At 43.6% G+C, this 27,998-nt stretch overlaps 1 protein-coding gene across 1 annotated transcript; it reads left to right on the top strand.

The window, feature by feature from the left end:
- On the top strand, nucleotides 1-26,199 carry FYTTD1 (forty-two-three domain containing 1). Its single transcript, XM_070753803.1, has 9 exons — nucleotides 1-242; nucleotides 7,663-7,794; nucleotides 8,489-8,634; nucleotides 10,606-10,703; nucleotides 11,596-11,692; nucleotides 16,726-16,787; nucleotides 18,838-18,912; nucleotides 20,577-20,703; nucleotides 24,440-26,199. The coding sequence occupies exons 1-9, from the start codon at nucleotides 140-142 to the stop codon at nucleotides 24,533-24,535; spliced, it is 936 nt and encodes a 311-aa protein (XP_070609904.1). The 5' UTR covers nucleotides 1-139; the 3' UTR covers nucleotides 24,536-26,199.
- Nucleotides 26,200-27,998: the final 1,799 nt, after the last annotated feature.

Here is a 27,998-nt window from a genome sequence, read left to right as displayed (position 1 = left end):
GGATCTGAATGCGCAGGCGCCGGGTGGGCTTGACGCCTGCGCCGAAGGTTGAAAAGGATCCCCACCCCCGTCTCCGTCGCCTGTCGATTTTGCTTCGCCTCTTGGGTTAGCGACGAGAGCAGCAGCAGCAGCGGCGGCCATGAGCGGATTCGGCGCTGGGGCGTCCTCGCTGCAGAGAGACGGCGGCAGCAGCAGCAGCAGCAGCGGCGGAGAAACGCTGGAAAAGATCGACATGTCTCTGGGTGAGACGCGGGGCGGAGGGCGGCAGCTGTTCGGAACGAACCATGGAGACACAGGCGGAGGGGGGTTTACATGGTTCGGTCCAAGCACCCATGGAGGTTCCTCGGGCCGAACCATAGAGACACCGGCGCGGGGGATGGGTGGGAGTGTACGTGAACCGAACCATGGGGACGCTGAAAGAGGGGGGGGGGGGGCAGGATGCTCGAGCCGAACCATGGGGACGCTGGGGAGAGGGGTGTTTGGCCAGAACCATGGAGTGGCTGGTTGGGGGGGGGAGGAAATTGAGGCCAGAGGTGGGCGTGACCTGAAAGAGGGCTGACGGGGTCTCTGCCCTCGGGGTGGGGGAGTCTTCCTTTGGGTCCAGCACGACTTCCTGGTATTGTCTGGCTCGAGGTCAGCCGAGTCTGCAATCTGGGATTTCCTGGTGGTCTCCTATCCGGGGATTAACTTTGTATATCTGTTTGTTTGTTTGTTTGTTTGTTTGTTTGCTTGGATTTTTATGCTGCCTTTCTCTGTAAACTCAGGGCGGCTTACAAAAATAGAAACAAAACACAAGATACAAGATAATCTGTGTGTGTGGTTTGTATATATATGGTGTGTTGTGGTTGGCTCTGGCCCAGCTCCTAAGGCAAGGACTGTGAAGATGGATGTGGGGGAAGACCTTCATGGCAGCGGACCAGATTATCTCAGGGACCGCCTTCTGCCGCACGAATCCCAGCAACCAGTTAGGTCCCACGGAGTGGGCCTTCTCTGGGTCCCGTCAACTAAACAATGTCGTTTTGCAGGACCCAGGGTAAAAGCCTTCTCTGTGGCGGCCCCGGCCCTCTGGAACCAACTCCCTCCAGAGATTAGAATAGCCCCCACCCTTCTTGCCTTTCGTAAGCTCCTTAAAACCCACCTCTGCTGTCAGGCATGGGGGAACTGAGATATTCTTTCCCCCTAGGCCAGGGGTCGGGAACCTATGGCTCGCGAGCCAGATATGGCTCTTTTGATGGCCGTATCTGGCTCGCAGACAGGGCTCCTAGCACTGAGCTCCCGCTCGCAGCTGTCCCCTGGCTCCTGCTCGATGCCACGGTTTTCGGCGCTGTCCTGCTGGGCCCCAAAGACGGAAGGCAGGAAGAAGGAGAGCTCCATTCTTCTCGCCTTTTTCCCGCCTTCCGTCTTTGGGGCACAGCAGGACAGCGCCGAAAACCGCGGCATCGAGCAGAAGCCGGGGGACAGCTGCGAGCGGGAGCCCCAGGAGGGAAGTACCAGCAGCGCCCCGCCCAGCTGAAGCTTCACTGGCGTCGGCGGCAAATGTCCTTTGTGGCCCGGTGGGAGGGGGGGGCTGCAGCGGCCGCAGGCAGTCGCAGGGAGATGGCGGCGGTGAGAGGGAGCTCCAGCTGGGCTGGGGGTTCGGGGGGGCCATGAACGCCGCCCGGAGCCAATGGCTTCTTTTGGGCTTACTTGAATTCCTGCTGCTGGTAAGCGCGCGCGGGTGGCCGGGTGGGAAGGGCGAGGCGCGAGGGGGAGGCAAGTGGAGAAGCGGAGAGAGAGAGAAGTGGACCAAAAGAAAGAAAAGGGAAAGAGAGGGAGGGAAAGAGAAATGGAGAGGAAGGAAGGAGGGAGGGAGGGAGAGAAGGAAGGAAGAGAAAGGAGGGTAGAAAGAGAGGGGGAGAGAGAGGAGAGAGAAAGGAAGAGGAGAGATAGAAAGGAAGAGAGAGAAAGAAAGAGGGATAGAAAGAGAGAGAGAGTGAGAGATGCTCAGTGAGCCTTTCTTTGAAGTTGCCTTTCTTTCTTTCTTTCTTTCTTTCTTTCTTTCTCTCTTTCTCTTTCTCTCTTGCTCTCTTGCTCTTTCATTCTTTTTTCTTTCTCTTGCTTTCTTTCTTTCTCTTTCTTTCTCTCCTTCCTTCCCTCCTTCCATTTCTTTCATTCCCCCTCTCTATTTTTATTTCTCTTTCATTCTTTCTTTCTCTCTTTCTTGCTTTCTTTCTTGCTCTTTTTCTTTCTCTCTTTTACCTTCCCTTCCTCTATTTCTTCTTTTCTTTCTCCTTCCTACCTTCTTCCCTCCCTCCCTTCCTTCAGTCCTTCCTCTCTTACTCTCCCCTTTCATAAGTTTCCTTGCTTCCTTCCTCTGTTCCTGTCCCTTCCCCCTTTCTTTCTTTCTTTCTTTCTTTCTTTCTTTCTTTCCTTCCTTCCCTCCCTCCATTTCTTGCTTTCCTTCTCCTTCCTCCCTTGTTTCCTCCCTCATTCCCTTCTTTCACTCCTTCTTCTCTTACTCTCCCCTTTCACACCTTTCCTTGCTTTCTTTGCACCCTTCCTCTGTTCCTGTCCCTTCCCTCTTTCCTTCCTTCCTTCCCACCCTCCGTCCATTCATTCACCCATTCCTCTCTTGATCGCCCCTTTTACCATTCCTTCCTTCCTTCCTTCCGATGTGGGCCTGGGCCAGCAGAGTAGTTTGCTTTTGCACCCCGTCTCGAGCTCCCTTGGTGCCAACCCGGCCCTCCCCACTTCAGAGAGAAGGGGGAGAAAGAGAGAGAGAGAAAGAGAAAGAGAAAGAGAGAGATAAAAAGAGAAAGATAGAGGGAGGGAGAGAAAGAGATAGAAAGAGACAAAGAGAGGGGGAGAGAAAGAGAGAGAGAAAGAAAGAGAGAAAGGGAGATACGTACGGCTCTCGCGGAATTATATTTCAAAATATGTGGCGTTTACGGCTCTCTTAGCCAAAAAGGTTCCTGACCCCTGCCCTAGGCCTTTACAATTTATGTATGGTATGTTTGTATGTTTGATTGCTTTTTAAAATAAGGGTTTTTAGCTGTTTTAGTATTGGATTGTCGCATGTTGTTTTTACCACTGTTGTTAGCCGCCCCGAGTCTACGGAGAGGGGCGGCATACAAATCCAATAAATAATAAATAAACATCCAAATGTCACAGGCCTGTTTTGCTGCCGACGAAGTCGGCCAGTGAATTATCATCTGAAGAAGGAAGTGTCTGTGAGAGAGGGGGGCCGGCAGACAGCCCAGGAAGAAGCCAGTCCTCATTATCTTCAATAGACTCTGATGAGGAAACAATGATAGACCCACGCATGCATAGAGTTATGCATAGGAGAGAACAGCTTCAAAAGTATTACAGGCGATAAGAGAGTCCACCTGTGGTTGGGTGGGGTTCAAGTAATTAGGGCTGCTCTTAAATGGGCAGCGTGCCGGCCTGGCAGTGTGGAAGATTATCTGATGGTACTTGTGGACCTTGACTTGCTGTTCAGGATTGTTCTCAGGACTCTGTTTGGATTTCAGGACTTTGACCATAAATCATAGTATTGGATTGTTACATGCTGTTTTTTGTCACTGTTGTTAACCGCCCCGAGTCTGCGGAGAGGGGCAGCATACAAATCCAATAAACAAACAAATAAATAAATAGTGGGTTTTACAACGTCTGAAGAATAGTGCCTGTGACAAATTTCACAGTTACTGGTTAATTGACTGGAGTTTTATTGTCTTTGTTATCTCACTGCATTCAAGTGTGTTTAGTTTTTATAAGAAATCCCTTTGAATTTAAAAAGGGAGTTTTGCTTCTATTTTTCTTTCTTTCTTTCTTTCCTGTGTGTGTGTGTGTGTCTGTTTTGGCTACTTTTACCTTTAATTAAAGGCTTGTGTGATAAGCCGGCAGAACATGGTGTAAAACACACACACACACAAATGTTTGTACAGTATATGATAGATAGATAGATAGATAGATAGATAGATAGATAGATAGATAGATAGATAGATTTTTTTTATTGGCCAAGTGTGATTGGACACACAAGGAATTTGTCTTGGTGCAGATGCTCTCAGCGTACATAAAATAAAATATACATTTGTCAAGAATCATGTGGTGCGACACTTAATGATTGTCATAGGGGTCAAATAAGCAATGAAGAAGCAATGTTAATAAAAATCTTAGGATATAAGCAACAAGTTACAGTCATACAGTCAACATTGGTGGAAATGGGTGATAGGAATGATGAGAAAAAAAAGTAGAATAGAAGTGCAGAGTTAGTAGAAAGTCTGACAGTGTTGAGGGAATTATTTGTTTAGTAGAGTGATGGCGTTCGGGAAAAAACTGTCCTTGTGTCTAGTTGTTTTGGTGTGCAGTGCTCTATAGCGTTATTTTGAGGGTAGGACTTGAAACAGTTTGTGTCCAGGATGTGAGGGGTCAGTCAATATTTTCCCCACCCTCTTTTTGACTCGTGCAGTCTACAGGTCCTCAATGGAAGGCAGGTTGGCAGCCATTGTTTTTTCTGCAGTTCTGATTCTCCTCTGAAGTCCGTGTCGGTCTTGTTGGGTTGCAGAACCCAACCAGACAGTTATAGAGGTGCAGATGACAGACTCAGTGATTCCTCTGTCGAACTGGATCAGCAGCTCCCTGGGCAGTTTGAGCTTCCTGAGCTGGCGCAGAAAGAACATTCTTTGTTGTGCTTTTTTGATGATGTTTTTGATGTTAGGTGACCATTTTAGGTCTTGAGATATGATAGAACCTAGAAATTTGAAGGTCTCTACTGTTGATACTGTGTTGTCCAGTATTGTGAGAGGTGGAAGGGTGGAAGGGTTTCTCTGAAAGTCTACCACCATTTCTACGGTTTTGAGTGTGTTCACTTCTAGATTGTTCTGGTCACACCACAAGGAGAGTTGAGATAAAATATTTGAGGTAAAACCATGATAAGGCTGCCTTAATATGGTGCCATAGAGCAGGGGTCTCCAAAACCTGGCAACTTTAAGACTAGTGGACTTCAACTCCCAGAATTCTCCAGCCAGCTATGGAGCTACAGAATTCTGGGAGTTGAAGTCCACAAGTCTTAAAGTTGCCAAGTTTGAAGACCTCTGCCATAGAGTCTGATGTTTGTGTTTTTTGTGTATAATGTGTTTTGTTAGTGTTTGCATATCAGGGATTGCATGGCTTCTGTAGAGATGCCATTTGCTAAAATATTATTATTAATAATAATAATAATACACCACACCTCACAATTGTGGAAGAGAAAGAAGTGTGGATCATTGATATTGCCATGCCTCCGGGACCGCCTTCTGCCGCACGAATCCCAGCGAGCGGTTAGGTCCCACAGAGTTGGCCTTCTCCGGGTCCCGTCAACTAAACAATGTCATTTGGCGGGACCCAGGGTAAGAGCCTTCTCTGTGGCGGCCCCGACCCCCTGGAACCAGCTCCCCCCAGATATCAGAGTTGCCCCCACCCTCCTTGCCTTTCGCAAGCTCCTTAAAAACCATCTCTGTCGTCAGGCATGGGGGAACTGAAATTTTTTTTTTCTCCTTTCCCCCTAGGCTTATAGAATTTATACATGGTATGTTTGTTGGTATGATTGGTCTCTTAAATTGGGGGTTTTTAGATTACTTTTTAATATTAGATTTGTTACATTGTTTTTTATTGTTGTTAGCCGCCCGAGTCTTCGGAGAGGAGCAGCATACAAATCTAAATAAACTAAACTAAACATGATAGCCAAATTGATGAAAAACAAGAAGAAGTTAGCCGATATCAGGATCTTAAAATCGAAATGCATCGACTCTGGCATAAACCAGGAAAGGTGGTCCCAGTGGTAATCAGCACCCTGCGTGCTGTGCCAAAGGACCTCGGCCAGTATTTGAAAACAATAAACATTGGCAAAATCACAATCTGTAATACAATTGCTGTGTATTATTGTTTTTTGTGAATAAAATAATAATAATTACCTTAGTTTTGGGAGAGCAGCCAGAGTTTGCTTGCTGCTCCCTGCCCTTAGGTTTAGGTTTTCTAAGCCATGCCTTGGGACGGAAAGAACCCGGCTGCTATTTGGCGGAAGAAAATTTTACCAAAGTCTGTTTTGAGTGGCATTGTCGCTGCTGAAAGATGTTGGTTTAGCCATGGTTGGTAGGTTGTCTGTGCCTCGCTGAAAACAATGTAGGATATCCCCATATAAATAAACAAGGTTCAAATATCAAAATTAGTCTAGCCTAATTTCGATATTTGAGCCTTGTTTTTTTATATGGGGATATCCTACATTGCACAAATTTAGAATTAGAATTCTTTATTGGCCAAGTGTGATTAGACACACAAGGAATTTCTCTCTGATGCATCAGCTCTCAGTGTGTACAACAATAGTGATAGATGTGTGTCTCTATTCATAATGAATATTAGGCTGTGATAGATACCGCACGAATCCCAGCGACCAGTTAGGTCCCACAGATTTGGCCTTCTCCGGGTCCTGTCTGGCAGGACCCAGGGGAAGAGCCTTCCCTGTGGTGGCCCCGACCCTCTGGAATCAACTCCCCTCAGAGATCAGAGTTGCCCCCACCCTCTTTGCCTTTTGTAAGCTCCTTAAAACCCACCTCTGTCGTCAGGCATGGGGGAATTGAGATATTCCCTTCCCCCTAGGCCTATAAAATTTCGGCTTGGTATGTCTGTATGTATGATTGGTTTCTTAAATTAGGGGGTTTTAATTTAACTTAAACTTAAATATTAGATTTGTTTATATTGTCCTATTATTGTTGTTAGCCGTCCTGAGTCTACGGAGAGGGGCGGCATACAAACCTAATCAATAAAATAAATAAATAAGGGCTTAAAAGCATGGCATTTTTACCCTGAATGTGGGTACTGGTGGTTGGGTTTTTCATAGCAAATTAAATAAAAAATTCCCCCAGCTGTATTTTAGCTCAAATTAACAGGTAATTTACACCTGTAGAGAAAGTTTGTAGAATGAAAAGCAACAAAGGAAAAACAGTTGTAAAAAGAAGCAAAATGGGTCGCAAATAAAGGCCAAGGGCCTTGGTGGTGGTAGAAAAAAATGTTTATTTTGGAAATGTCCAGGTGGCTTTCTAGGAACGACAAACAGTTAAAAAGATGTAAGGGAAAGGAAGGCAAGACTTTTCCCATTTATTTATTTCTATATTTATTAATTAGATTTGTATGCCGCCCCTCTACGTAGAGGAATGTAAAGAACAAGGACCAAAGGGAGATGAGCAATTAAGAAATATGAAATATAAATAAAATATAAATAAAAGTGGCAGTTCTCATTAGAGTTAGGAACTTTCCCGTTTATTTGATTCACCGTATTTTTCAGAGTATAAGACGCACCTTAGTTTTTGGGGAGGAAAGTAGGAAAAAGAATCTGCTTACCACGTATTCATCTGGCCAGCGTCCTTAGTCTGGTCAGCTTTAGCCCATTATTTTATCCCCTGGTTAGGGCTTTAAAAAAACCTTATTTGGAGAGAGTAACAATGGAAGAGCTTGCAAGCCAGTAAGAGCTGGGAACATGGTTAGAACCTGGTTAGGGCTGGAAAGAAAAATTCTGAACAAGTAGAGCAATGAAAAGAACCTGCAAAGTCTTAGGGCCTGGAAAACATTCTGAGCAGAGAGCAACAATGGAAGAGCTTTCAAGCCGTAAGAGCTGACGTCTTCAAGGCCGCGCTGATTTCTCTTCTGCAGACGACATCATCAAGTTGAACAAGAGGGAAGAGAGGAAGCAAAATCCGCCCAAGGTGAGGAGGAGCCTTGCGCCAAACGGCCCCCGACAGTTCCGGATGAGGAGGATGAAGTGGGGCATTCAAGACTATCCAGGTTAGTTGAGACTCACAATCGTGGTTTGTTTTCATGGAAACCATCCCTCTCCCGCAATTTTGGGCGGATAATGAGACTTCCTTTCTTTTTCTGTCTTCCTCCTTTCCTTCCTTTTTTCCCCTTCTTTTTTCCTTCCTTCCTTCCTTTCTCCCCTTCTTCTGTTTCTCCCTCCCCTCCTTTCCTTTTTTCCCCTTCCTGCCTTCCTTTTTCTGTCTTTTCCTCCCTCCCCCTTACCTTTCCTTCCTTTTTTCTTTTTTCCTTCATTCTTTGCTTTTTCCTTTCCTTCCTCCTTCCCTCTCTCCTCTTTCTTTCTTTCTTTCTTTCTTTGCCACCTCTTACATTCCTTCTTTTTTCCTTCCTTCCTTTCTCCCTTTCTTCTGTTTCTCCCTCCCCTCCATTCCTTCCCCACCCTTCCTTCCTTCCTTTTTCTGTCTTTTCCTCCCTTTCCTTTCCTTCCTTCTTTTTCTTTTTTTCTTCCTTCCTTGCTTTTTCCTTTCTTTCCTCCTTCTCTCTCTCCTCTTCCTTCCTTTCCCCTTCCTTCCTGCCTTGTTTCCTTTTTCTGCCTTTTTCTCCCTCCCTTTCCTTTCCTTCTTTCTTTTTCTTCTTTTTTCCTTCCTTGATCCTTCCTTTCCTTTCCTTCTTCCTTTACCCTTTCCTTCCTCCCTCCCTCTCTCCCTCCTTCCTTCCATCGCAGGTTTTGGCAAGAACCACTTAGGGCATCGAAAGCAGGTGCCAGGGAAGAGGCGTGCCTACGGCCTTAAGACGGGCTTGGCGGCCAGGAAAGCCCTGGGGGTTCACAAAGGCATCAGCCCCTTCAACAGATCACCTCTCAGTGAAAAGGTACCACGTGGGTTCAGTCTGGAGAAGCAGGAGGAGGAGGTGGGGTGGAAACAGGGTCACGAAGGCACATAACCTATGTGAGCTCAGTTCTGACTGCATTGGAGCATTGCTGAAATGTCGCTCCTAATGAATGACACTATTTCTCCTGAAGTTTGGCTCGTGGCTCATGAATTAATTAGGGCATCTTTGGAAAATTTCACTGAAGCTTCAGGGATGAGGAGCGAAATGTCTTCAAAAGGAAGAAAATAAACAACAATAAGAAAGTCCAGTTGCCTCCTTTTCTATCCTGGGCCTACGTAGCTTGAAAACAAATCCATGCGTTGATAGTTCAAATCAATCCTTTTATATAGAAAGTGTCATTTATAGAAGGCAAAAGTTCTGTATACGAATTTGTCTTGGTAGCTTCTCAGTGAGGGTAATTAAAAGATAACAGTCTCGCGGCCAGGCTGCTGCCAAAGATCAAATCTCATTGCGAATTCCTTCATGAGATAAGGAGTCTCCAGTTTCACAGACTTACAGTTGCAGCTTCCCAGCATCTCCGCAGACAGGGTACTTTTACTCCAAGGATTTTACTAGGGAAATAACAGTTGGCTAGCGTAACCTGGCTAAAAGCTCATACATCATCCGATTCCATTGCAAAATTTTGCAACTCCACTCCAAATTACCCATACACCACCCTTAAATACCTATAGGGTGTTCTGTTGGGTTCTCTGGTAGACTCCTCCCAAAAATTCACAGGTACAAATTTCAGACACACACATGTTTGAAAATTCAAAACAATGTTCTTTATAATGAAAATTCACTTAAACCAAGCCCTCTTTTGGTATAGCAAAGAGCCCTCATCTCCAAACAAACTGGTAATTTGTACAAGTCCCTTATCAGTTCTGTGATACTTAGCTTGCAGCTGTGAGGTAATTCACAGTCCTTCTTCTTTCACAAAGTGAAACACACTTTGCTCTGGTTTAGTTTCAAAGCGGGGAAAAATCAGCACACAAAAGGTCAAAGTCAGTAAAGCAGTCACGAAACACCACGATCAGATAATCCTCCACAATGGCCAAACCCACAGGCTGCTCTTTATAGCAGCCTCACTAATGACCACAGCCCCACCCAACCACAGGTGGCCTCATTTTCTTTGATAATAATCTCTCAGTTGTTGCTGCCTATGCATCGCTCTCCACATGTGTGGCTGTATCATTAACTCTTGTTCCGAATCCAAGGAGGAGACAGATAATTGATCTCCTTCTGAGCTGTCTGCCTCACTCTCCTCCCTGTCACTCATGTCTTCTTGGTCAGAGGAGCCTTCATCAGCAGATTTCACCGGGGGCAAAACAGGCCTGCAGCATGTGGATGTCTCCCCCACATCCACAGTCCTTGGGGCAGGAGCTGGGCCAGAGCTAACCACAACATAGGGAGTAATCAACAATTCCCTAGAGTTACAAACTATAGACTACTTCCTTTTTCCATACAAGTATTCTTGTCTTTTTCTTAGTCTTCTAAAGTGGGCATCTAACAAAGGCTCCAGATCTTCCTCCTCCTCTAAGGCAGACTCTACTGTCATTGGCATATCTGCCACCTCTGATGGTCCTTCAGGTTCATCCAGGTCTATTTCTCCCTCCTGCTCTCTTTCTGCATCAACTGGCAACCTCACTGGCCAAGGGAAAAGTTGGCTCTTCTATGACTTGTGGACTTCAACTCCTAGAATTCCTGAGCCAATCAAGCTAGCTCACGAATTCTGGGAGTGGAAGTCCACACGTCATAGGAGAGCTCGCTTTGCCTACCCCTGGCCCAGGGTGCCAGATGGGCCTGGCTCATCCTCCTCAAAATCTACCACTACCAAAGTTGGATGAGGAGCACTCACAACACCTCCCAATGAAGCACCTTTTGGGCCAGGGATTGAGGGGGGTTCCCTTCAGTGTTGCATTTGTTTCCCTGGGTATGCACGCACCTGACTCTTTGTCTATCTCGCTGAAGAACCTGCAAAGGAATTACTCCGTTTTGAAAAAGAAGATGCCCGAATTTCAGAGGAAGCAAGGGGCCTGGTTCCGAAGACCCACCTTGTTAAACCGAAGGTAAGCTGCCCGGTTCTTCTGGAGAAGCTTGGGCCTTGGGGGAAGCCTCCAGATACAGTGGTACCTCTACCTTCTGAGAACGCCTCTAGTTACGAACTTTTCTAGATAAGAGCCGGGTGTTCAAGATTGTTTCGCCTCTTCTCAAGAACCATTTTCCACTTACAAACCTGAGCCTCCGAAACTGTAACCGGAAAAGGCAGGAAGAAGCCTCTGTGGGTCCTCTCTAGGAATCTCCTGGGAGGAAACAGGGCCGGAAAAGGCGGGGAGAAGGCTCTGTGGGGCCTCTCTAGGAATCTCCTGGGAGGAAACAGGGCCTCCACTCTCCCTGTGGTTTCCCCAATCACATGCCTTATTTGCTTTTACGTTGATTCCTATGGGGAAAATTGCTTCTTCTTACAAACTTTTCTACTTAAGAACCTGGTCACGGAATGAATTAAGTGCGTAAGTAGAGGGACCACTGTATAAGGAAAAGGGATTCCTTATACAGGTGGCATGTTTTTCTGAAAATGAGACTTAACCAGCAGTGAAGTGCTGCAAAAATCTTTACTACCACACTGTGGGCGTGGCTTATCGTGTGTGTGTGGCTTGATGGTCATGTGGCCAGGTGGGAGTGGCTTGACAATCATGTGACAGGGCCGCTGACAGTAACTCTGGTCGTTAAACAGATGTTTGTAAATCAAGCAATACCCGTGTCATGGCCACAAATCAGAGTGAGGGGGAACTGACTTCTTTAAGGGTTTGTGGACTTCAACTCCCAGAATTCCTGAGCCAACTAGTAGCACTCTGGGAATTGAAGTCCACAAGCCTTAAAGGGGCCGTGGTTTTTCCCTAACCCTGCAATAAATGATATAACAAGGATAGGCAGTTAACGGTTATTTTGCTGTGTTTGCAGGCCGAGCATACAGTCCCTTTCCACCAGGATCGGGAATAAATTATACCAGCAGAAAGATGCACGCCAAGCGACTTTCCTCTTTCAGCGAGGCCTGAAGGTAATTTGCACATCTGCATGACTCTGTTGGAAGGACCTGTCAATCTTGAAGGAAAGATTTAACCGCTGTTCTGCAGATCTGAACATCATTGGTCACCCAGAGGGTTGGGCGCATTTCCAAGGCTAGTGTAGCTTTCAGACGTTTTATTACCGCACTAGGTAACACCATCAGGGCTAGAAAGGAGACGGGTTTGCTCTCTGCTTATAAATAAGGTGTCAAGGTTCCAGGCAGCATTCAAATTAAATCAGAATCCGAGTCAAAAATATTTTTTTATTTTTCTCTACTTTCACAAATAAAAATTCCAACATGTATCTTCCGATATTGTGTACGTCATGCAGAGTTCATAATTATACATTTTACCCTTTACTCTGTTGTGGTTGGCTCTGGCCCAGCTCCTGCCCCAAGGAATGTGGAGGTGGATGCAGGGGAAATGTCAACATGTCCTAGGCCTGTTTTATTGCCGACAGAGTCAGGTAGTGCAGTTTCCTCGGACGAAGGTGGGGGAGACTTGGAAGAGGGGGGGCTTGGCACGCAGCCCAGGAAGCCAATCTCCATTATCTTCAGTCGATTCAGATGCGGAAGTCTTGGACCCACGCAGGAGCAGAGTTATGTGTAGAAGAGACCAATTGAGGACATATTACAGGAGATAAGAGAGGCCACCTGTGTTTGGGGGGGGGGGGGGCTCCAGGAATTAGAGCTGTTGATATAAATAGTAGCAGGCTGGTTTGTCCGTTTGTGGAAGATTATCTGATCATTGTTTCTTCAGGACTGTGCCTTGCTGTTTCCAGACTTTGTTTGATTTTTCACAACTTTGAAACCAAAGCAGAGCAAAGTGTGTGTGTTTCACTTCGTGGAAGAAGGAGGGCTGTGATGTTTCTTCACAGCTGCTAGCTAAGTACTTAAGAACTGATTAAGGGGATTGTACAGATTACCATGTTGTTTTGGGACGAGTGCTCTTTGCAATACAAAAAGGGTGCTTTGTTTCTTTTGAATTTTGTGATAAAGAACTTTGTTTTGAATTTTCAAACGTGTGTGTGTCTGAAATTTGTACCCTTGAATTTTCGGGAGGCTCCTGCCAGAGAGCCCGGCAGAACATACTCAAACACCCCCATTTAATAATCAAAGATAAATTGGTGTTCATCCCTGTTGGTTGCCGATGAGAGAGCAAAGCCTGCTCCCTTCTGGCATCAGTGATGTTACTTAGTTGGGTAATGAAACGTCTGCAAGAAAAGCAATGAGGCTCAGAAAGCAGTCAAGTGTCCCATCTTCTCATCCTCCTTCCACACAGCACTATTGATGTTGCCTAGTGGGGTAATGAGATGCCTGCAACAAAACCACCAAGTTCAGAATACATCAGGCTCCTCTTCCTCTTCCTTCTCCTCTCTATAAACCCCACTCCCTCCCAGCACTGATGATGTTGCCTAGTGGGGTAATGAGATGTTTGCAAGAAAACATAGCATGAACAATCCCTCCTCCAAGCCCCCACTCTTTTAAAACTTTAATTAATTGATGGATTGGATGTACCTGCCGCCCCATTCGGAGGACTTGGAGTGGCTTACAACACATAAAAAAAGAAGAACAATTCAATATAATCGTCTAAATCCAATTAATTAAAAAAAACTAAATGTACTAGTCTGTAAAATCCCAATACAGTGGTTCATCTATTTAAGAACTTAATTCGTTCGGTGACCAGGTTCTTAAGTAGAAAGGTTTGTATGTACAAGCAATTTTTCCCATAGGAATCAATGTAAAAGCAAATAATGTGTGCGATTGGGGAAACCACAGGGAGGGTGGAGGCCCTGTTTCCTCCCAGGAGATTACTAGAGAGGCCCCATGGAGGCTTCTCCCTGCCTTTTCCGGTCCTGTTTCCTCCCAGGAGATTCCTAGAGAGGCCCCATAGGAATCAATGTAAAAGCAAATAATGTGTGCAAACCCATTAGGAAAGAAATAAAAGCTCGGAATTTGGGTGGGAGGAGGAGGAGTAGGAAGAAGGGGAGGGTTCTTAAGTAGAAAAGGCAAAAAAATCTTGGACATCCAGTTCTTATCTAGAAAAGTTCTTAAGTGGAGGCGTTGTTAGGTAGAGGTACCACTGTATTATTAAAAAAAAACAAAAAACCAATTTTAGCAAGGATGGTGTTACCTAGTTGGGTCGTTAAACCACTAAGCCCCAAGGATTGTACCTGTGGCTTCCCTTGATTGAATTATAAAGGTGAAGATTCCTATTTGGGTGTGGGGCATCCTTGGGACAGATGGTACCTAGTGGTCTCCTGCCCGCACAGAGTGTTGGACTAGAAGACCTCCAGGATCCCTTCCAACTCTTTCTATTCTATATAAAGAATTCTACGTTTTTGTTACTCCACCTTGCCCCTCCTGCAGCCAACAAACTGGAAGTGGCACTTTAACTTCTAGGTGCAAGAAATATGAAAAATAAGCTTTGGAAGCTTTCACAAAAAAATTTCCATCAACGTCTGGTTGGTATGTTTGTCAACCTTAACCAGTTTTAAGAAATATGGATTGCAACTTCCAGAATTCCAGCTGGGGGGATTCTGGGAGTTGCAGTCTGCATAGCTTAAAAGTTGCCGAGATTGAGAAACAAGGATGGAGCCATTAGGAGGATTTTTTGTAACTCTGGGAAGTAGAAGGAGAAATCCCAAGGCTTTGTTTTTGCTTGTGTGCTTCAGCTTGATAGGTTGCTATCCATAGATATCTACATTTTTCTTTTGCTTTTCCTTTCTTTCCTTTTCTTTTGTTTTCCTTTCTTTCCTTTTTTTGTTTTCCTTTCTTTCCTTTCTTTCCTTTCCTTCTCCTTTCCATTCTTTCTTTTCCTTTCCTTTTCCTTTCTTTCCTTTTCCTTTCCTTTCTTTCCTTTTCTTTTCCTTTCCTTTCTTTCCTTTTCCTTTCCTTTCTTTCCCTTTCCTTTCTTTTCTTTTCCTTTCCTTTCCTTTCTTTCTTTCCTTTCCTTTTTCTTTCTTTCCTTTTCCTTTCCTTTCCTTTCTTTCCTTTTCCTTTCCTTTCTTTCCTTTTCCTTTCCTTTCTTTCCTTTTCTTTTCCTTTCCTTTCTTTCCTTTTCCTTTCCTTTCTTTCCCTTTCTTTTCCTTTCCTTTCTTTCTTTTCCTTTCCTTTTCCTTTCCTTTCTTTCCTTTTCTTTTCTTTTCCTTTCCTTTCTTTCCTTTTCCTTTCCTTCCTTTCCTTTTGTTTTCCTTTCTTTCCTTTTCCTTTCCTTTTCCTTTCCTTTTCCTTTCCTTTCTTTCCTTTTTCTTTCCTTTTCCTTTCTTTTCTTTCTTTCCTTTCCTTTTTTTTTCTTTTCCTTTCCTTTCTTTCCCTTTCCTTTCCTTTCTTTCCTTTTCCTTTCCTTTCTTTCCTTTTCCTTTCCTTTTCCTTTCTTTCCTTTTCCTTTCCTTTCTTTCCTTTTCTTTTCTTTTCCTTTCCTTTCTTTCCTTTTCCTTTCCTTTCTTTCCTTTTCTTTTCCTTTCCTTTCTTTCTTTTCCTTTCCTTTTCCTTTCTTTCCTTTTCCTTTCCTTTCCTTTCTTTCCTTTTCTTTTGTTTTCCTTTCTTTCCTTTTTCTTTCTTTCCTTTTCCTTTCCTTTCTTTCTTTTCCTTTCTTTCCTTTTCCTTTCCTTTCTTTCCCTTTCCTTTCTTTCCTTTTCCTTTCCTTTCTTTCCTTTCCTTTTCCTTTCTTTCCTTTCCTTTTCCTTTCCTTTCTTTCCTTTTCCTTTCCTTTCTTTCCTTTTCTTTTGTTTTCCTTTCTTTCCTTTTCCTTTCCTTTCTTTCCTTTTCTTTTGTTTTCCTTTCTTTCCTTTTTCTTTCTTTCCTTTTCCTTTCCTTTCTTTCTTTTCCTTTCTTTCCTTTTCCTTTCCTTTCTTTCCCTTTCCTTTCTTTTCCTTTCCTTTCTTTCCTTTCCTTTCTTTCCTTTCCTTTTCCTTTCCTTTCTTTCCTTTTCCTTTCCTTTCTTTCCTTTCCTTTCCTTTCCTTTCTTTCCTTTTCTTTTGTTTTCCTTTCTTTCCTTTTCCTTTCCTTTCTTTCCTTTTCTTTTGTTTTCCTTTCTTTCCCTTCCCTTTCCTTTCTTTCCCTTTCGTTTCTTTCCTTTCCTTTTCCTTTCTTTCCTTTTCCTTTCCTTCCTTTTCCTTTCCTTTCTTTCCTTTCCTTTCTTTCCCTTTCCTTTCTTTCCTTTTTCTTTCCTTTCCTTTTCCTTTCCTTTCTTTCCCTTTCCTTTCTTTCCTTTTCCTTTCCTTTCTTTCCTTTCCTTTTCCTTTCCTTCCTTTCTTTCCTTTTCCTTTCCTTTCTTTCCTTTCCTTTTCCTTTCCTTTCTTTCCTTTTCTTTTGTTTTCCTTTCTTTCCCTTCCCTTTCCTTTCTTTCCCTTTCCTGTCCTTTCTTTCCTTTTCCTTTCTTTCCTTTCCTTTTCCTTTCCTTTCTTTCCTTCTCCTTTCTTTCCTTTCCTTTTCCTTTCCTTTCTTTCCTTTTTCTTTCCTTTCTTTCCTTTCCTTTTCCTTTCTTTCCTTTCTTTCCTTTTCTTTTCTTTCCTTTCCTTTTCCTTTCCTTTCTTTCCTTTTCCTTTCTTTCCTTTTCTTTTCCTTTCTTTCCTTTTCCTTTCCTTTCTTTCCTTTTTCTTTCCTTTCTTTCCTTTCATTTTCCTTTCCTTTCTTTCCTTTTCCTTTCTTTGCCTTTCCTTTCCCTTCTTTCCTTTCTTTCCTTTTCTTTTGTTTTTCTTTCCTTTTCCTTTCTTTCCTTTTCTTTTGTTTTCCTTTCTTTCCTTTTCTTTTGTTTTCCTTTCTTTCCTTTTTTTCCTTTCATTTCCTTTCTGTTCGTTTCCTTTCTTTTCCTTTCCTTTCCTCTCTTTCCTTTTCCTTTGTTTTCCTTTCTTTTCTGTTCTTTTCCTTTCCTTTCTTTCCCTTTCGCCCTTCCTTTTCCTTTTCCTCTTTTCTTCTCTTCTCTTTTCCTTTCTTTTTCCTTCCCCCCTCTTCTTTTCCTCTTCTCTTCCCCTTTTTTTCTTTCCTTTTCTCTTTCCTTTCTCTTTTCTTTTCCTATCCCCCAGGTACAAGCACAAGTCCATCCGGAAGGTGACCACAGAAACCAGGGAGCCAAACAGACTCAGCCGTAAGTATTCCAAAGAAATTGACCCATCAAAACTCACATTTTTCAGTGCTGTTGTAAACTTTGAACAGCCGCAAGTCGAGGATTAACTGTTTTTTAAGTTCCAGCTCAGCTGATTTATTGCTTTAATGATGTAATCAACATTATAATGGCACTAGATAACAGTTAGCAGAATTAACAGAGGAGTCTACGGAGAGGGACGGCATACAAATCTAATAATAAATATTATTATTATTATTATTATGTCAGTATAACACAGCAAACGAGATCACTATGCTGGATTTTGTATTTCATCCCCAGTCGGGCGCTTCCCAAGCACCTAGGACTGCGTGATGTAGCGGCGAATTATGTTTGCCGATCCCAGTCAAGCGGCCTTTTGCAATTGACAGATGGAGATTTTGTCAATTCCGATGGTTTTCAAATGTCCACTGAGATCCTTTGGCCCTGCGCCCAGCGTGCCAAGGACCACTGGGACCACTTTCACGGGCTTATGCCAGAGTCGTTGCAGCTCAATTTTTAGATCTTCGTATTTCATTAATTTCTCTAGCTGCTTCTCCTCAATTCTGCTGTCTCCTGGGATTGCGATGTCAATGATCCATATTATTGTTGTTGTTGTTGTTGTTATTGTTGTTGTTGTTGTTGTTGTTGTTGTTGTTATTATTATTATTATTATTATTATTATTATTATTATTATTTAGGCTCTTGGTGGGAATGTAAGCATGCCAGGCTGGTTCCTCTCTTGACTCTGCCTCTCCTTTGGTACCCTCATTTACCCACCTCAGAAGGCTCCTTCAGCTAACTGCTAGCTGTAGTTCAGCAGTTCAAATCTCACCTCCGGCTCTAGGTTGACTCAGCCTCCCGTCCTTCCGAGGTGGGTCAAATGAGGACCCAGATTGTTGGGGGCAAGAGGCTGACTCTTTACACCACTTAGAGAGGGATGGAAGGCACTGTGTAGCAATATATAAGTCTAAGAACTATTGCTTCCTCCCTCCCTCCCTTTCTCCTTCCTCCCTCCCTCCATTTCTCCCTCCTTCCTCCCTCCCTCCTCCCTCCCTCCCTCCCTCCATTTCTCCTTCCTCCCTCCCTCCATTTCTCCTCCCTCCCTCCCTTTCTCCTTCCTTCCCTCCCTCCCTCCTTCCTCCCTCCCTCCCTCCATTTCTCCTTCCTTCTTTCCGCCCACTGCCAGGAGTTCAATTCTTGATTCATCCTTCCCAGGTGGGTCAAATGAGGACCCAGATTGTTGGGGGCAAGAGGCTGACTCTTTAAAACCACTTAGAGAGGGATGGAAGGCACTGTGTAGCAATATATAAGTCTAAGAACTATTGCTTCCTCCCCTCCCTCCCTCCCTCCCTTTCTCCTTCCTCCCTCCCTCCATTTCTCCTTCCTTCCTCCCTCCCTCCCTCCCTCCATTTCTCCTCCCTCCCTCCCTCCATTTCTCCTCCCTCCCTTTCTCCTTCCTTCCCTCCCTCCTTCCTCCCTCCCTCCCTCCATTTCTCCTTCCTTCTTTCCGCCCACTGCCAGGAGTTCAATTCTTGATTCATCCTTCCCAGGTGGGTCAAATGAGGACCCAGATTGTTGGGGGCAAGAGGCTGACTCTTTAAACCACTTAGAGAGGGATGGAAGGCACTGTGTAGCAATATATAAGTCTAAGAACTATTGCTTCCTCCCTCCCTCCCTCCCTCCCTTTCTCCTTCCTCCCTCCCTCCATTTCTCCTTCCTTCCTCCCTCCCTCCCTCCCTCCATTTCTCCTCCCTCCCTCCCTCCATTTCTCCTCCCTCCCTTTCTCCTTCCTTCCCTCCCTCCTTCCTCCCTCCCTCCCTCCATTTCTCCTTCCTTCTTTCCGCCCACTGCCAGGAGTTCAATTCTTGATTCATCCTTCCCAGGTGGGTCAAATGAGGACCCAGATTGTTGAGGGCAATATGCTGATTCTATAAACCGCTTAGAGAAGCCTGGAAAAGCACCAGGAAGCGGTATATAAGTCTAAATGCTATTGCTATGTCATGAATTTCCTGTAAAATTAATTCGGAACTAACGAGCTGTGTTTTCCGAGCAGATGGCAAACGTCCACCCGAAATGGAGGGATCTTGACCATTTCCATTGACAACCCTGGTGCTGTTCTCTCTCCCGTGTGAGTAAAACTATCACGAATGAGGGCCACGCATTACGTTTCCAGTTAAGCTGATTTATTGCCAAGGCTTACTATGCACAAGATTCTGTTCCACTACTTGTTTTGGGGTCGTTTAATGACCCCGTAATCTCTGTGTTGTCGGGGCAACTGAATGGAGCCGAGCGTTTCCTGCCCGGATGCCCTTCCCTGTCGCCAATGCGGAGGTCACTGCAGGTGCGTTGCTCAAAAAAATAATAGAACACAATAGAACTCCAAGTAAATCAAACGTCTGTGAAATCAAATTGTCCACTTAGGAAGCAACATTGATTGACAGTCAATTTCACCTGCTGTTGTGCACATTCAACTTTGTACAGAACAAAGGATTCCATGAAAATATTTCATTCATTCAGATCCAGGATGTGTTCTTTGAGTCTTCCCTTTGCTTTTTTCAGCAGTATATTTTCTCACTCCGCCTAGAAATACCTGCCTCTACCTGGGATCGAACTCATACCGTAGCTTCCTGATGTGTGACGATACCATTTCGGACAAATTGGTGGTCCAATCTCTTCTTTAAAGTCCCCAGTGATGGATTGGATAAGATTTAATGTCCCAAATGGGGTTTTTAGAATTGCTAGTTTTTAACAATATGGGTTTTATAATATAGTTTATATTGGATTTGTATTCTATTGTATTTTATTGTTGCTGTGAGCCGCTCCGAGTCCTTGGAGATGGGCGGCATACAAATCTAATAAATAATAATAATAATAATAATAATAATAATAATATTATTATTATTATTATTATTATTATTATTATTATTATGTCAATACAACACAGCAAACAAGATCACTATGCTGGATTTCTTATTTCATTACCAGTCGGGTGCTTCCCAATTATTATTATTATTATTATTATTATTATTATTTCCACCCAAGTGGAACTGGACTTTCTGGAGGTTTTTTGGCATATTGTGAAAAACTAAGTTGCATTCCAATTTTTATTTTATTATTTTATTATTCAATCCATCTCAATCTTCCCTCTCTCTGCTCCCCTCTTTCTATCTCAGGTGGCCTTTCCACCTCTCTCCTTTCCTACTACCACTTTCTTCCTTCTCTGCCTCTCCTACACTCTCTCCTTCCTCCTCTTTCCTTCCTTCCTCCTTCTCTACCTCCCCTTCTATTCTCACTCCTTTCTCTCCTTTCCTCCTTCCTCTAAATCCTTCCCTGACTGAATAATTTCAATTACATTACTATTGTTTTTAAATGACGTGTTTTTAATAGGAAAGTGAACACAAGAACAAGGGGACACAATCTGAGGTTAGTTGGGGGAAAGATCAAAAGCAACGTGAGAAAATATTATTTGACTGAAAGAGTGGTAGATCCTTGGAACAAACTTCCAGCAGACGTGGTTGGTAAATCCACAGTCACTGAATTTAAACATGTCTGGGATAAAGATATAACTATCATAAGATAAAATACAGGAAATAGTATAAGGGCAGACTAGATGGACCACGAGGTCTTTTTCTGCCGTCAGTCTTCTATGTTTCTATCCAAGTTCCCACTTTTATTTCCCGTTCGAATATCCCTCAGCTGTTTTCTTGTCATGGCGAAGCAAACCTTTTTTTGTCGAAGATGCGCCCGGTGTGCTATCACAATCTTGGATTTTGTTTTGTTTTTGCTCTGCAGCTCTTTGAAGCCGAGGCTCACCAGCAACCTCTTACCCCCCTTCCTACTGAAGAAGGAGCCGTCGGACGAGAAGAAGGTACCGAAAGGTGTCCCTCTACAATTCGACATCAACAGTGTCGGGAAGCAGGTGGGTTGCTCCGATCGGACCATCGGTCCAGAATTGAGCACACGGTTCTTTTCAACTCCGATAAGCTCAAGCAATCTGCACTGCGCATGTCGTCCTATATTTAGTGACCGTTCAAATTTAACAGCGGCACCGAGAAAAGGTTACGGCTGATCCTCCTCCCGCAGTACGAGCGTCGTAGAATCCCTATGGTCCCTGGATCTAAATTTGAGCGGCTGGCAACCACAGGGATTCACGACAGTCAAATAGAAATACCGTATTTTTCAGAGTATAAGACGCACCTTTTTTGGGGGGGAGGAAAATAGGGAAAAATTCAATGCAATTTATTTTATTTTATTTTAAATATTTTTATTATTTTTCAAAAAGACAAAGACAAACAACATTAAACATTTAAGGAGCTACCATTGCTCCGCTCGTCGTAGAAGTCTAACTAATACAAAAATATAAAACCCTGTTATCAGATCAATACAGAAATATCACACGTGTACATTACATTTTTATTGAATTTAACTCTATATTTTTTATATTAATCATGTTAATTAAATTTCTTTATCTATAAAATATTGTATACTTATTCGAAAAAATGAAATATTAATAATGCAGGAAAAAATAACCCTTCTAACTTTATTATACTATAAACTATTTCACTCTATCTTATAATTCTTCAAATAGTTATACATCAATTCAATTTATTAGATATGTATGCCGCCCCTCTCCGTAGACTCGGGGCGGCTCACAACAATAATAACCCAATATATAACAAATCTAATAATTAAAAATAATAAAAAGTCATTAAAAAAACCCTCGTTAAAAGAAAACATATGCTCAAATATACCATACATAAACTGTATAGGCCCTGGGGAGATGTCTCAGTTCCCCCATGTTTGGCGACAGAGGTGGGTTTTAAGAAGTTTACGAAAGATAAGGATGGTGGGGGCCGTTCTAATCTCCGGGGGGAGCTGGTTCCAGAGGGTTGGGGCCACCACAGAGAAGGCTCTTCCCCCGGGTCCCGCCAGACGACATTGTTTAGTCGACAGGACCCGGAGAAGGCCACCTCTGTGGGGCCTAATCGGTCGCTGGGATTCATGCGGCAGAAGGCTGTCTTGGACATATTCTGGCCCGATCCCATGAAGGGCTTTATAGGTCATGACCAACACTTTGAATTGTGACCGGAAATTGATCGGCAACCAATGCAGACTGCGGAGTGTTGGAGTAACATGGGCATACCTAAGGAAGCCCATGATTGCTCTCGCAGCTGCATTCTGCACGATCTGAAGTTTCCGAACACTTATCAAAGGTAGCCCCATGTAGAGAGCGTTACAGTAGTCGAACCTCGAGGTGATGAGGGCATGAGTGACTGTGAGCAGTGAGTCCCGGTCCAGATAGGGCTGCAACTGGTGCACCAGGCGAACCTGGGCAAACGTCCCCCTCGCCACAGCTGAAAGATGGTTCTCTAATGTGAGCTGGGGAATCTGCTTACCAGGTATTCATCTGACTAGTGTCCCTAGTCTGGTCATCTTCAGCACCTTATTTTATCCGCTGGTTAAGGGCTTTAAAAAAAAACTTTATTCTGAGAATAGTAGCAATGAAAGATCTTGCAAGCCAGTAAGAGCTGGGAATATCATTAGCACCTGGGAAGAAACAGCAAGTAGAGCAATGGAAAAAAAACCCTACAAAGACTTAGGGCTTGGAAAACATTCTTTGCAGAGAGTAAAAATGAAAGAGCTTGCAAGCCAGTAAGAGCTGGGAACATTAATAGCACCAGGTTAGGGCTGGAAAGAAACATCTGGACAAAATAGAGAATGAAAAAAAAAATCATAGACAGGGTTTGGAAAACATTCTTTGCAGAGAGTAACAATGAAGGAGCTTGCAAGCCAGTAAGAGCTGGGAATATTGTTAGCTGGAACATCGTTAGGCTGGAAAGAAGTCCAGATATCTTCAAGTTGCCAAGGCTGGGAAACACTGGTGTAGCAGGAAGTCAGCGGAAGAGAACGAGCAGAGCCAGGGGTCAGTAGATCATCAACTGGCCTTGTGGGGAAGGTTAGAGATGAGCGGCCTCATTCCGTTTCCCTCCAAGGGCGAAGTGCGCTCTGTCATGCGCTAGCTGAATGCGAAGGGCATAGAACCATAGAAGAAGAAGACGGCAGAAAAAGACCTCATGGTCCATCTAGTCTGCCCTTACACTATTTCCTGTATTTTATCTTACAATGGATATATGTTTATCCCAGGCATGTTTAAATTCAGCAGCATGAACGCTGCTGCGATGGGTAACCCAAGATGCTGACTGAAGCGCACAAAATTGACAGAGTCAGGGCCGCCCGAGAATTTCTTGACCGTTTCGAGATTGAAGGCGAGGCTTTGCTCAACTGTAGAGTGACACAAGATGAAAGTTAGGCTTATCCCCCTACTCCAGAGAGCAAACGTCAACAATTCAAAATTCAGCAATCGGCGAGAAAAATCTTGGGCGCCCATCACGCACAAATCTTGAGTTACCCATCACAGCAGCGTTCTTGCCTTTAGAATTCAGGTAGCGCATTACAGCACACACTTCACCCTTAGAGGGAAACGGAATGAGGATGCTCATCTCTAACCTTTCCCCACAATGCCAGTCCATGATATACTGACCCCTGGCTCTGCTTCTTCTCTTCCGCTGGCTTCCCACTACACGTTAGTAATATCAACTTCCCCCGCAAACATTCCCCACGAGAGCTACGCACCTTGTAACCTCTCTTTCTTTCTTTTTTTTTTAGTAAACTTTATTGATTTTTCATAAAAATTGACATACATACAAACATAGTTCCCTCTAAGCTGAGCAGTGAGCCATGGCTCACTTAAAAATCATCATCAACTCAGAGTTTTCCAAACCTGCCCAGAAGCCGAGAGGGAAAGAGTGAGAGGGAAGGAGAGAGAGAGGAAGAGAGGAAGAGAGAGAAACAGATAGAAAAAAGAGAGGAAGGAAAAGAGAAAGAAAAAGAATGGGAGTAAGGAAGAGAGAAAGAAAATCAAAATCTAGTTTGAAACTAGCTCAACTATTTAAGTGGCATTTTGATATTGATAGAGTTGCCCTATTATGAGCTCACTGTTATAGACACACAGTACAGTATTTTATTTTGAAACTCTCTGAGGCAAAACAGAGTGGGTTTTTTATTTGTTTGTTTGTTTGTTTATTTATTTATTATTTCTGTGCCGCCCAGTCCCGAAGGGACTGCCGCTCAGACACTATACTTCTCCGCCCACCCCCCAAAAAAATTAGAGGGAACACTGCATACAAACAAACATTTAACATGAAATTGGGGTTGCAATTCCCCCTCTTGTCATAGAAGTGAAATTTTCATACAGAAAAAAGAATATATTATTAATATCTTAGATCAACATATTAAATTAAATGAAAAGAATAAATTTTGTTTAACCTTATACTAAAAAAAACCCTTCATATATAAACAAGATAAAACAAAAAAATTAAATCATTGCAATACTTCTACAATTCTCACATAAATTTTACTTTTAATTCTTCTTCCTATTTATCCATATATACACCTTATTCCAAATCACATAAAATTCTGATTCCTCTTGTAACCTTACTTTCTGGTTAACCCTCGTAATAATACTACTATGGAGTCCTTAGTACTGTCTGAGGTTGATGGTGGGTTTTCTCGTAGACGTTTCACTACCAGACTAGGTAACGTCACCCATGCTTCGAAATATCATCGTAATAACTTCTCCCTTTTCTGTTTCACAGACCAACATGACCCTGAACGAACGCTTCGGGATCCTGAAGGAACAAAGGACAGCTCTAGCTCAGAACAAAGGCAGCCGCTTTGTGACGGTGGCTTAGGAGAGACCCTTCCTGCCTTTTGAAGGAGTTCGGAGGGGGACCCTCGTCCAGAAGTCGTGCCAGATGTTGGGACTTGTGTATGAAGATCCCGAAGGAGATGAACCCTTTCCCCCCCTTCATTTACTATTCCGGGATTGTCCAACCTTGACCGCTTTAAAGGGTGGTGGACTTCAATTCCCAGGATTCCCCGTGCGAGTTGAAGGCCACAACTCTTAAAAAAAGTGGCCAAGGTTGGACCAACACCCCCCACCCCCCTGCTTGAAATAATAGTTAGACCACAACCCAACCTTCTCTTATTCTGATATAACAAAGAAACGCAGCAGGCTTTTGGTTATTTACTTAAGAGACATTTTTCCTGGGTTTTGGGAAGGTCCAATTTGCCCCCTGCAAGAAAGGGGGAAATCCTATTTACTTTTCGTTGTTCTCGTGGTTGTTTTTGAAGATGCCAGTCGGTGTTGGTGCTCCACCCCAAAGATAACATCCATTATTACGCCTACTCCTCCTGGTTTGATATAGTTTTGAGTTTTGGCCATAGGCAGACCTTTCCAGGGAAAAACAGTTCCTGCTCTTCGGAAAACTTCACTGGGCTGTTTTCTTCTCCACGATCCAGTTTTCTTTTTCCACCCCAAATGGGAAGCAATTTGGGGTGGGGAGGGTGAAATAATTGCCATCCAGGTGATTGGGGGTCCCCACCAAAGCCTCCCGCCGATGCTAGCCCGAATCCAGTCCTTAGGCTTGCAAAAAGGAGGTGTGAGTATCTTTGTCGTAAAACCTGCCACCTGCCATAAAAGTTGATTAGTTGGCCGAGTGTCAGAAGTAACACTGAAATTTTCATTTTATTGTGCTTTTCAAAGCAAAAGAAAATTTGGGTAATTCTTAGAACATTTGTTATTTTTTTTAAATGGTTATGGCCAATGACAATTAATGTTCTTTTGTTTTTGATTTATTTATATATATATTTTTAAAAAACCTTCTATATCAATGTTTGTCGACCTTGGCAACTTTAAGATATGCGGATTTCCAGCTCAGAATTTTCCAGCCAGCTATATTTCCTTTTTCTCTTGCCCCTTAAAAGTGGAGAGATTGCAGAGGAAGGGATTTATAAAGATTTATAAAGAAAGTAAATTACGCCGGCTGGAGGATTATGGGAGTTGAAGTCCACAGGTCTTAAAAGTTGCTCAGGCTGAGAAACTCTGTTCGAGATCATTAGTGGAAAAAGTTTTGGGACATTTTTAAAAAAAATTCTGTGCTTAAAAATTCTGTTGAGAGTCTGTTAAAAAGGAGCGGCTTTCCTTTAACCTGGCGTCCACCAGGTGGGTTGGAGAAACCTCCATATTCCTCCCATCCGTTTAGGACCACTGTAGAATCCCAGCCCATCGCGGGGGCACCAGGTTAGGGGAATACCGGAAGAGGCTGTACGCTGAGAACCATCCTGTGTTTGGTTTGTGCCAGGATGCAGTGGAAACAACCAAACAAACCTTTTTGCATCAAGACGGATGCAAAAAAATTGATGCAATGCATCTCAAAGAAAGTTAGTTTGTACTTAAGGAGAATATACTTTAAATCTGTACCTTTGGGTATTTTTTTTGAGAAGTTAATACATTTGGATCTATTCTAAAGCTGTTGGACTTTTTAAAAATAAAATAAAAAAGTTACGAGTTTGCGGAAGGGCACAGTTGTTATTATATTGGACGATTGGCTTATAGAGTTAGTCCTTGGCTTATATTTATTTATTTATTTATTTATTTATTTATTAATCAGATTTGTATGCCGCCCCTCTCTGTAGACTCTGGGCAGCTAACAACAATAATAATACAATGTAAACAAATCTAATATTTAAGTTAATTTAAAAAAAACCCAATTTAAGAAACCAATCATACATACAGACATACCATGCATAAATTTTATAAGCCTAGGGGGAAGGGAAAGTCTTAATTCCCCGATGCCTGACGACAGAGGTGGGTTTTAAGGAGCTTACGAAAGGCAAGGAGGGTGGGGGCAACTCTGATATCTGGGGGGAGTTGGTTCCAAAGGGTCGGGGCCGCCACAGAGAAGGCTCTTCCCCTGGGTCCCACCAAACGACATTGTTTAATTGACTGGACCCGGAGAAGGCCAACTCTGTGGGACCTAATTTGTCGATGGGATTCGTGCAGCAGAAGGTGGTCCCGGAGGTATTCTGGTCCGGTGCCATGTAGGGCTTTATAGGTCATTAGTGAACATCCAAAATATACTCTTTCATTCTATGTCTATATGCCATCTGTGTACATACATATTGCACGCAGGCACACAAAAATATGCAATGTTTACTATGTAAACTGTATGTGTATGTACACATACACAGCCCTTCTAAAATTATACACATTCAACCTCCTTTACTGTGAAACATACCCAGAGCCCAGAAGGGGAACTAAGGAAAAAAATCAAAATAATTGCTGCCAGCGTTGCTTCCACCCATGCCTTCTGCTTGCACATCAGGCGGGAGGTGGCCGCGAGAGGCTGGAGGGGAGCCGGGCAGGAGAGAGGGAAGCTCGTCCGAGGCCAGGAAGGAGGAAAGGGGGAAAAAGCAAGGAGCTCAGACACAGCAGCAGGGAAAAAACGGAGAGAAGAGACGAGACCGGTTACCTAGGAAGTGACAGCCACCAATCAACTGTAGCTGTGCACGCATGTTCATTTTCGCCTGCCTGCTGCCCACCCTTGTGACCATCATAAATATGCGTGACTTTGCCAGGCCTTTGGTCCCATGACCCCTGAAATGCTGCTGCTACAAAGAGTTGTCACTTTTCTTTCAACGCCATTGTAACTTCAAATCAGTGATGAGCTGGTAATTTTTTTACTGTCACGCTGTAGGTTTGGCTTGATGGTCATGTGACTGGGTAGGAGTGGCTTGCCAGCCATGTGACTAGGTGGGAGTGGCTTGACAATGATGTGACCAGGTGGCTTAAAGGTCATGTGACTGGGTGGGAGTGGCTTACCGACCACAATAAGTTTTCAAATAGGTGCTTGGACTCTTTCAGTGGATTAGGTCACATTATTTGGCCACAAAAAAGGACAAATGATGGACAGCATTATTTGTTGTTTGAGGAGTCCAGTAACATTGGAAGGTTTTGTAGTGAACCCACAAGGTTCAGTATGATAATAGATTAGGCAAGTAGCTCAATTTTCTTTCATTGCTATAAAAGTTCTGTTCTAGATAATGATTGAAATGATTAAAGCGTTTATGGGTAAAAACATACTATTTTTTAAAATTAGAATCGTTCGCTGGCTGGGGAATTCTGGGAGTTGAAGTCCAGATATCTTCAAGTTGCCAAGGTTGGGAAACACTGGACTAAGGTACTAGAGAAGGAAGGACAATAAAAAAACCTATTAAGTATTCAATAAATAGTGCATAAACTTACTACCCCCACTGCGTCTCCCCCCCCTCCCCCGTGGGGGCAGGGCAGCAGCCCATCCCTACTTCGAATGG

Source organism: Erythrolamprus reginae, chromosome 5 (genome assembly GCF_031021105.1).
Source record: "Erythrolamprus reginae isolate rEryReg1 chromosome 5, rEryReg1.hap1, whole genome shotgun sequence".
Lineage (NCBI taxonomy): Eukaryota > Metazoa > Chordata > Lepidosauria > Squamata > Dipsadidae > Erythrolamprus > Erythrolamprus reginae.
Note: the sequence above shows the minus strand (reverse complement) of the source record. Positions and strands in the feature narration are given on the sequence as shown.

Coding starts and splice junctions, on each gene's coding strand:
- FYTTD1 (XM_070753803.1), top strand. CDS start 140: ATGAGCGGATTCGGCGCTGGGGCGTCCTCGCTGCAGAGAGACGGCGGC. Junction 10,704..11,595: donor CCCACCTTGTTAAACCGAAG/GTAAGCTGCCCG, acceptor CTGTGTTTGCAG/GCCGAGCATACAGTCCCTTT. Junction 16,788..18,837: donor GGAGCCAAACAGACTCAGCC/GTAAGTATTCCA, acceptor TTTTCCGAGCAG/ATGGCAAACGTCCACCCGAA.